Source organism: Gekko japonicus, unplaced genomic scaffold (genome assembly GCF_001447785.1).
Source record: "Gekko japonicus isolate JY-2015 unplaced genomic scaffold, Gekko_japonicus_V1.1 scaffold4016, whole genome shotgun sequence".
NCBI lineage: Eukaryota > Metazoa > Chordata > Lepidosauria > Squamata > Gekkonidae > Gekko > Gekko japonicus.
Window position 1 is genome coordinate 80,129 of NW_015176093.1, and position 10,267 is coordinate 90,395.

The window sequence follows — 10,267 nt, forward strand, 5'->3', positions numbered from 1 at the left end:
GATTCAGAAATATACGCAAGTTAATGGCACCCACACTTACACAGTGGCATAATAGGTTGTGGGATTTATATGTTATGGCGAAACTCTCGGATAATCTTACGCGCTTTGACAAAATACCCACTCCTACATCATTTATAGGAGCTGCGGTGGCTCAAGGGGTTAAGACGCTGAACTGCAGGCTGTGGAAGGTCGGTAGTCCAGCAGTTCGAGACCCGAGTGTGCCGCATGACGGAGTGAGCTCCCGTCTCTCGTTCCAGCTCCTGCCAACCTAGCAGTTCGAAAGCAAGAGACTGCAAGTAGATAAATAGGTACCACTTCGGTGGGAAGGGAACAGTGTTCCGTGCGCCTTGGTGTTTAGTCATGCCGGCCACATGACCACGGAAACGTCTTCGGACAGCGCTGGCTCTTCGGCTTGGAAACGGAGATAAGCACCACAACCATAGAGTCGGATTCGACTGGCTTTCGAGCAAGGGAAACCGTTACCTTTTTTACATCGTTTATAGCAATTTGGTTCCCTCTCTTACGGTTCCTAACTGAAAAATCAGATGTCCCAAAGGTGATGGATGATTTATGGCTGTGGTAAAATCCATACTTCAGTTTTATATATTTACTTAAATACTTTATTCCTACGCTTTTCTTACCCTTCAGCATAACGTCTTCATCTTACTTTAGAGAGATGTTCTAATGAAGCTCACTGCATCTAAGTGTTTGCCTCTGCTACTGTACGAATGTTTAATACCTGCCTTCGAAAGTTTTACTTCTTCAAATGTAAAATACCATGCACTTACAGTTATGAAACTTGTATCATATTGTACTTTTTGAAAATTAATAAAATTCATTATACAAAAAAAGAAATATACGCAAGTTATAAATTTGCCCTGCTGAGTCCAGTTAAGTCGAATGAGGAAATCAAAAGGACACAAAATCCAGAAGAAGAGGAGGAGGAGATTGGATTTATACCCCACCCTTCACTCAGTGTCTCAGAGTGGCTTACACACTCCTTTCCCTTCCCCTCCCCACAACAGACACCCTGTGAGGTAGGCGGGGCTGAGAGAGCTCTTTCCAGAGCTGTCCTTGAGAGAACAGCTCCGAGAGAATTTGTGACTGATCCAAGGTCACACCAGCAGCTGCAAGTGGAGGAGTGGGGAATCAAATCCGGTTCTCCCAGATTAGACTCCGCGCTCCTAACCACTACACCAAACTGGTACAAATGTCAGTTGACAATCAGGCAATTGGGGGGGGGGGAAGCATGTGAGTGTATTGTTGTAAATATGAACATATACCACAAAAAAACATTTTAAATATATTGGAAACAGAAAACCAGCTAGGGAACTTTTTAGTTTTATTTTGGGTTGTCAAGTCTCAGCCAACTTATGGCAAGCCCGTAGGGCTTTCAAGGCAAGAGACATTCAAAAGTGGTTTACCACTGCAAATACGGCAAAATGTCAAAATTGGAGATGGATGCGTAATTGCATCCTTGTTAACTGAACGTAACAACAGGGTCTCAGTTAATTACTCTTAGCATCCCACAATTAACAAGGATACAATTACACATCCGTCTCCGATTCTGACATATTTATTTGCCTCACTGTGTTTTCACCCAGAATTGAATCCAAGCACATGGTGACCATATAAATGTTGCTTGTTATTCCGGTTCTCACTTATGTTACAACATCATTATGTTGTATGCTAATTGGCTGTTCACTCTCTACCAGTGTTCCCTCTAAGCTGTGGAGTCTTGTGAGCAAAAACTCTACTTTGTGAGCTACTGGCATTAAAGTTGTGAGCGAGCAATTTGACTATTGCATAAATTAATTTGTTCTGCAGCCATCCTTCCAGAGCTAAGACAAAAATTTGTGAGCCAGAGGCTAAAAAACTGTGAGCTAGCTCACACTTAACTCAGCTTAGAGGGAACACTGCCCTCTACCTGTATGTATGGACTGATTACTTCTGTTTCAATGTATCTGAGGAAGTGTGTGTGCACACGAAAGATCAGGTCTTGAATAAAACTCTGGACTCAAACTTTGTTCTTCTGATAAATGAAAGAGCAATCAAGTCACCCTGTCTGGATTGGCAAGCACCCAGGAGTTTTTAAAGAACTGAAGGGTGAAACCGTTAACTGCCTAGCAAGCTGTGCCTCCTTACCAAAGAATTGGAAAACGGTCAACTTTACACCCATTTTTAAAAAATGGAGTCAGTGGGAATGAGGAAATTACAGGCCAGAATCCTAGCATGCCTAATCTGAGCAAGGTCATTGATATTGGATTTATACCCTTCCTTTCACTGCCTGAAGGAGTCTCAGAGCGGCTTACACTCTCCTTTCCCTTCCCCTTTCCACAACAGATACCCTGTGAGCAATGCTCCCTCTAAGCCAGTTTGGTGTGAGAGCCAGTTTGGTATAGTGGTTAAGAGCGCGGACTCTGATTTGGGAGAACCGGGTTTGATTCCCCACTCCTCCACTTGCACCTGCTGGATGACCTTGGGCAAGCTGTAGTTCTGATAAGAGCTGTTCTTGAAAAAGAGCCGTTTCTGTCAAGAGCTCTCTCAACCCCACCTACCTCACAGGGTGTCTGTTGTGGGGAGGGGAAGGGAAAGGAGACTGTAAGCCACTCTGAGATACCCTTCGGTAGTGAAGGGCGGGGTATAAATCCAATCTCTTCTTCTTCCTTCTCTGGAGGTTTTTAAGCAGAGGCTAGGTGGCCATTCGGACACCAATGCTGATCTTGTGAACTTAGGCAGATTGTGAGAGGGAGGGCAGGAAGGGTTGCATCAGTGCTCAGTTCTCGTGGCCCTTTCTTACACGCCCAGGGAAATGCCTATCACCACTTTGGGGTCAGAGAGGAGGGTTTTTGCCTTCTTCATAGAACAGGGGTCACTGGCAATGCTCCCGCTAAGCTGTGGAGTCCTGTGACCAAAAATTCTACTTTGTTAGCTGCTGGACTTTGTTAGCTGTGAGTGAGCAATTTTGCTCTGGAGCCATCTTTCCTGAGCTAAGACATAAGAACATAAGAGAAGCCAATGCTGGAGCAGGCCAATGGCCAATCTAGTCCAACACCCTGTCACACAGTGGCCAAAAATACCAGGTGCCAACAGGAGGTCCAGCAGTGGGGCTGTGTGAGCCAGAGGCTAAAAAACTGTGAACTAGCTCACACTAACTCAGCTTAGAAAGAACGCTGGCCACCGGGGAGGGGGGGTGAGAGTAGCTGGTTCCTGCATTGTGCAGGGGGTTTGATTAGATGACTCTTGGGTCCCTTCCAGTTCTATCTTTCTAAACCCCTCTACGCCTTCTAATCTCCTTTAAAAGTCTTCTGAGTTTGTTACCAAGACACCCTATCTTGTGGCAGCAAATTCCATAGATTAACTGTTTTCCTGCCCAATGGATGACATTAAGCCAGTAACGAGGAAGGAGAAACTTCCTGACTGTCAGAGTGGCTGAGCAGTGGAACAGACTGCCTCGAGAGGTGGTGGATGCTCCTTCGCTGGACGTTTTCAAGCAGAGGCTGGACGACCATCTTTCGGGTATGTTGCAGGGCCATCTTTCCGCTATGCTCCTGCAGAGTGGAGGGGGTTGGACTAGATGACCTGCAAGGTCCCTTCCAACTCTTAACATTCTATGATTCTATCAGTAGTGCAATGCTCCCTCTAAGCTGTGGAGTCTTGTGAGCAAAAATTCTACTCTGTGAGCTATGGGCATTAAAGTTGTGAGTGAGCGATTTGTCTGCTGCATAAATTATCTTGCTCTGGAGCCATCTGTCCTGAGAGTTAAGACAAAAATGTGTGAGCCAGAGGCTAAAAAATTGTTGAGCCGGCTCACACTAACTCAGCTTGGAGGGAACACTAGACACCCAGGTGGAAGGTCTTTCCCATCACCTCCTGCCTGGTCCTTCTAACTGGAGATGCCGGGGACTGAACCTGGGACCTTCTGCATGCCAGGCAGAGGCTCTTCCACTGAGCCACAGCCCCTCTTTACAGCTCTCCAGGGTCTCAGGCGGAGGTCTTTCCCATCACCTCCCGCCTGGTCCTTTTAACTGGAGATGCCGGGGACTGAACCTGCGACGACCTGCATGCCAGGCAGAGGCTCTTCCACTGAGCCACAGCCCCTCTTTACAGCTCTCCAGGGTCTCAGGCGGAGGTCTTTCACATCACCTCCTGCCTGGTCCTTTTAACTGGAGATGCCAGGGACTGAACCTGGGACCTTCTGCATGCCAGGCAGAGGCTCTGCAACTGAGCCACAGCCCCTCCCCAGTGAAGCGCTTTGGGGTTCTGCGTTTAGAAACGCAAATGGGACCACAAGATGGAGAGAAAAAAAGAGTACTTAAACATCACATGGCGTATTTCTTAACGCTGCAGTATGACTTACCAAGCACTCCAAGCACATGCAGCAAAAACCAGACTCACCTATTGTGGTGCAAGAACCTTCTTGCCTCTTCTGTCCTATGACATTCGCGGGGAGGGATCTGTTTTGCCGGCGGGCCCTTGGCAAAGGAGAAACGGGAAAAATCAGCATTTCCAGTGCAAGGCATGATCAGGCACAGTCTTCTGTATACCAAACTGACCCTCCAACCGAGCTCTATGATTACTAGTATTTACAACGCCTGTATCAAAACAGATGTGACTGAGCGGAAGAGTGATGCATGGTGGACTGAAAGTGCTGTGTTTGTTGGCTAAAAACAGCATCGCCTGCAGCGGCGTGTGGGAGAGGTAAGCGTGCACGGCAAGCAAACTGTGTTGGCCCCTTTTATTTGCAGGACCACCGCTCTCCTTATGCCCCACCAAGACAACTTCCCTCAAGTCAGCAGGGACTTCTGCAGGTAAAGGAAGAGGTTTCCCTTGCTCGAAAAGCCAGTCGAATCCGACTCTAGGGGGGCGGTGTTCATCTCCGTTTCCAAGCAGAAGAGCCAGCGCTGTCCGAAGACGTTTCTGTGGTCATGTGGCCGGCATGACTAGATGCCGAGGTGCACAGAATGCTGTTACCTTCCCACCGAAGCGGTACCTATTTATCTACTTGCAATTTCTTGCTTTCGAACTGCTAGGTTGGCAGGAGCTGGGGCCAGAGACGGGGGCTCACTCCGTCATGCGGCACACTCGGGTCTCGAACTGCTGAAGTACCAACCTTCCGGTCTGCAGTTCGGCGTCTTAACCACTTGAGCCAACCTGCAAATGGGCAAACCCAGCAACTGTCTGTACATAGAGATGGCAAGGCCCATCCTCTGGACTCATTATTGGGCTTGGAGAACTAATATGTGGGCAGAGGGAATCTGAGCCACTTCCCATTTCGAGAAAGGAAATTAGGGGCCTTTTCAGACAAACCGCCAAATGGGTAGCAATTATGCCAGCCCGCAGACACGACGATATTCATCCCACAGTGCACAAAAAGCACCTTATCCTGCCTCTGGGGAAATGGCGATGGACGCAACTGGAAGCTCGTCTGGGTAATTAAGGAGCCCTGCGCCTCAGTGCCGCTTGGGCCGAAGAGAATAATGGGGGCTCTGTTGGGCCCGAACGGCGTTTGTGGGATATAAAAGTGGAAGGGACGGCAGGGATGCTGAACGGACCACCAAAAGGGGACAATAAGCCAGCCTTAATCAGGGTCACGCCAGCTCCACATTATCACGAGTCTATGGAGAGGCACAGATTGTCATCTGAGGATGGGGGGCACGCTGCTCATTAAGCAAAGTAGAGGATTATCCCGTATGGGCTGCCCGTGCCACATGGGATCCCCCACCCGCTGCTCCGTGCCTCCCACTACGCTTATGCGCGAGAAGGGGCTTGGGATTAAAAGGCTAGAGCGGAGAAAACACATTACTGAACGTTTCCTGATTTTCGAGGTTAGCCTTATTAAGAGCCCTCCTGTTTCCTACCGTCCAGACAATCGCAGCAGGGAGCACGTTTAAGGGAGTGGGTTCCCCACCCCCTCAACACACCCCCAACCGTTAAGAGGCCAAAAACACAGTGATGATTTCCCCACCCCAAGAGAGCTTCAAAGGAGACACTCGAAGCTCCAAATGAGTAAATACTAGGGCTATTTTTGGGCAGGAAGGCACAGGAACGGAGTTCCGGCTGGCTCCCAAGTTGGCCACGCCCAGCAGGAACTCATTAGCATAATAGGCCACACCCAACAGCAGAAACTCATTAGAATTGGCTACATTAGGGGTGTGTGGCCTAACATGCAAAGGAGTTCCTGCTACAAAAAAAGCCCTGGGTTTTGACCACAAACAAGGTCAACAGAATAAGAAGCAAAAGGTGGGCGTGGCTGGATGACCACACTTCTGGTAACATGGGGGTGCGGCCTAATATGCTAATGAGCTGTGCTGTCAGGGCTGTGGCCTAATATGCTAATGAGTTTCTGCTGTTGGGTGTGGCCTATTATGCTAATGAGTTCCTGCTGGGCTTTTTCTACAAAAAAGGCCCTGGTAAGTACTCAAAGGAATAGTGTCACGAAGTCTGTTTTAAACGACTGCAAAATCACTCAAGGTGGATTTCCTTATCGTTTAGCATGACAGCTTTACACAGCATCTCAAACTGTGGCTCTACTGTTCAGACAGCATGTTAATAGCTCTGTTATATATATACTCTCATGAAATTAACCAAACTCCGGAGGATGACGGAAGACAGGAGGGCCCAGCGTGATGCGGTCCATGGGGTTGCAAAGAGTCGAACTCGACTGTGCAACTGAACAACAACGTATATATTCCCCCCAGAATCCAGGGAGCATTATTGTACAATGGATGAGAAACAATGCCGCATACACATCATGACTCCAAATTCCAGCAGTGGCAGATTAATTGCATCCACTAAAAAAAACTAGCCTAAATGGAAGGCCACACACACAAGAAGTGCCTTGTAGAGAGTCTGACCATTAGTCTAGCAAGGTCAGTATTCTCGTGGGAATAGCGCGCAGGAACATCTCGGGTAGCGGGTCTTTCATATTGCCTACTACCTGATCTAGATCCCAGGGCTAAAACTGGAGCCTTTGACAGCACAAGCCAGATACTCTATTAACGAGTCACGGCCTCCTCTTTGACTTAGGTGTAGGGATGGGCACAAACTGGCTGACGAATTTCGGCCAATCTGTGGTTCGTGAAGCAATGTTTGTGAACAGAAGGACCGCCGGGAACTTTCACGAATTTTTGAGGCAGATCGTAGTGGCTTCTGAAGCCTCCTAGATGTAAAAGCTACCTGCCACTCAGCTCTTTGGTTTAAATGGCTGGGAGCCATCCAAACCATTGCTTTCTGCTCCCCGCAAAAAAGCTGCAGGGAGCAGAAAGCAGGGGTTTAAATGGCTCCAGCCATTTCACCCCCTGCTTTCTGCTCCTTTATTATGCTGCATGCTAACTCGCTGCCATTCACAGTTCTTACCCATCGCCTTTATCCAGTCTTAGCTATATTCTCATTTACTTATGCATATTGACTCTACTTGGCCCTTCCCAGCAACACCCTCCTCACCCACTACCTAGATGTAAAAGCTAGTGACTTCCGTTTCAATGTATCTGAAGATGTGGGCGTGTACATGAAAGCTTATACCCAGAATAAAACTTTGTTAGTGACACTGGACACAAACTATGATCTTCAATAAGAAAGAAGTTAAAGGCCAGGAAGCAAACTGGATTCCTTTATTACGTTATGTTGAGAGGAATATTTGTGAGTAAGAAGAAGAAGAAGAGATTGGTTTTATACCCTGTCCTTCACTACCTGAAGGCTTACAATCTCCTTTCCCTTCCCCTCCCCACAACAGACACCCTGTGAGGTAGGTGGGGCTGAGAGAGCTCTTTCGAGGACTGCCTTTGAGAGAACAGCTCTGAGAAAACTTGAACGGACCCAAGGTCACACCAGCAGCTGCATGTGGAGGAGTGGGGAATCAGACACCCTGTGAGGTAGGTGGGGCTGAGAGAGCTCTCTCGGGGACTGCCTGTGAGAGAACAGCTCTGAGAAAACTTGTGACGAACCCAAGGTCACACTAGCAGCTGCATGTGGAGGAGTGGGGAATCAAACCTGGTTCTCCTAGATTACAGTCTGCACACCTAACCACTACACCAAACTGTTGCGTGTATGTATTGACTAAGGATTGGTAATGTAAGTTGTTCCTTTTTTCTTCTTCCTCTTGCAATTGTCATTTTGTATGAGTTTCTTAAAAAGTGAGAATTGCTGGTGCGCCGATATTTGAGCGGCTTCCTAACTGCAACCTTTAAGTTCAGATGCCGCAGGCAGGCCTAGAACAGCAGAGTTCTTCAGGACACAGATAAGACATTGTTCAGACGTACATTCCAAGAATAAACCTCAAAATTTAACTGAATGTCTCCCTTTTTCACGAAAAGACAAAAAAGCTGTATTTTAACAGACGCTTGACTTTTCCCTTCTGCTTCCCCCCTGGGGCATCAGATACTGTCATGACAATATATCGGGTGGGGTTGGATTTGTGCTAAAGAGCCAAGAAAACCCTTCCTCTTTCAAAGGCTCGATGGATGAGTCTGAGTTAGACACTGGATGTGACTGGTTATTAGACAACGGCCCACAGAGGTACAAAACAGACAATACAGACAAAACTTAACAGAGGTACAAAACAGATACTTAAAAACAGGTCGTGGGAGAGAACTAGACATATAGAGGAAAGTGACGTCAAAACTGTGTTTTATAAAATATCAAAACATATCTGGGAACACTTATAGGTGACAAAACGAAAAGAAATTATATGACCATGGGATCATGAAAACAACAGATGACAGTTCAATAATTTAAAAGGAACAATAAAGGTAAAGGTAAAAGATTCCCTTGCTCAAAAGCCAGTCGAATCCGACTCCAGGGTTGCCGGTGCTCATCTCCGTTTCCAAGCCAGAGAGCCAGCGCTGTCCGAAGACGTTTCCGTGGACATGTGGCCAGCATGACGAACTGCCGAACTACCAACCTTCCGGTCGGCAGTTCAGTGTCTTAACCACTGAGCCACTGCGGCTCCAAATGAACAATACCTATTCCTTAATCATGAACACTTCACTCTTATCACCTTTGCCACTACTGGAGATTCAGGAAGGAACGCTGACTCTCCCCGTCTCACTAGAGCATGTTGCACAGTTTTAGAAGAAAGAGGTTTATTCCTTGGGTCATCTAAGCACCTGCGGGAAAATGGCACCGTGCTTCTTTCTCTTCTAGAGAAAGAGGACACAGAGAGTTTTCTCTCCCTCTTCTGTAATACCAGAACTCGGGGGCACCCAGTTAGGCTGATGGGCAGTTGGTTCAGGATGGATCAAAGGCAATGCTCCTTTACTCAGTGAGCGATTGAGATGTGGAATTCGCTACCGGAGGGTGCAGTGATGGCCGCAGGCAAAGATGGCTGGGAAAGGGAGTGTCAGATTCAAGGGGGAGAGGCCAATCTATGGCTACTAGCCACGGTGAGTAAAGGCTCTCCATATTCAGAGGCAGTAAATCCTTGAATACCAGTGCAGCACTGGGAGCGGGTCTCTGTCTCTGTGCACTGTCTGTCTGCAGAGCGGACCACTGGTCTGATCCAACCCGGCTCTTCTTATGTTCGTACACCTGGGGGCGCACCGGTTTGGATTAGCAGAATTCATGGCTTGTGGCAAATACCCAATGAAGGACCTCCGCTCCATGTTTTTATCTAATTCCCCTCTTGAAGTCGTCTAAGCTAGTAGCCACCAGTGACAGTGAATTCCATGTGCTGATTAGTCTTTGGGTGAAGAAGGACTCCCTTTCCTCTTTTCTAAGCCTAAAAAGGAAAAGGTAAAGGTTCCCTTGCTCGAAAGCCAGTCGAATCCGACTCTAGGGTTGCGGTGCTCATCTCCGTTTCCAAGCCGAAGAGCCAGCGCTGTCCGAAGACGTTTCCGTGGTCATGTGGCCGGCATGACTAAACACCAAGGCGCACGGAACGCTGTTACCTTCCCACCAAAGTGGTACCTATTTATCTACTTGCAATTTCTTGCTTTGGAACTGCTAGGTTGGCAGGAGCTGGAATGAGAGACGGGCGCTCACTCCGTCATGCAGCGCACCCAGGTCTCGAACTGCTGAACTACCGACCTTCCACAGCCTGCAGTTCAGCGTCTTAACCACTTGAGCCACCGCAGCTCCTTTCTACGCCTAAGGTAAAGGTAAAGGTTCCCTTGCTCGAAAGCCAGTCGAATCCGACTCTAGGGTTGCGGTGCTCATCTCCGTTTCCAAGCCGAAGAGCCAGCGCTGTCCGAAGACGTTTCCGTGGTCATGTGGCCGGCATGACTAAACGCCAAGATGCACAGAACGCTGTTACCTTCCCACCGAAGCG

At 48.0% G+C, this 10,267-nt stretch overlaps 1 protein-coding gene across 1 annotated transcript in view; it reads right to left on the minus strand.

Annotated features, from left to right (window-relative positions):
• Positions 1–10,267, minus strand: part of LOC107123498 (leucine-rich repeat and calponin homology domain-containing protein 3-like) — a gene marked incomplete at its 5' end in the record, with an annotated part of 90,622 nt that overhangs the window by 69,167 nt on the left and 11,188 nt on the right. Inside the window, one exon of the mRNA XM_015426749.1 lies at positions 4,399–4,475. Within this exon, the coding sequence (XP_015282235.1) occupies positions 4,399–4,475 (77 nt within the window). The remainder of the gene's footprint in view (positions 1–4,398; positions 4,476–10,267) is intronic.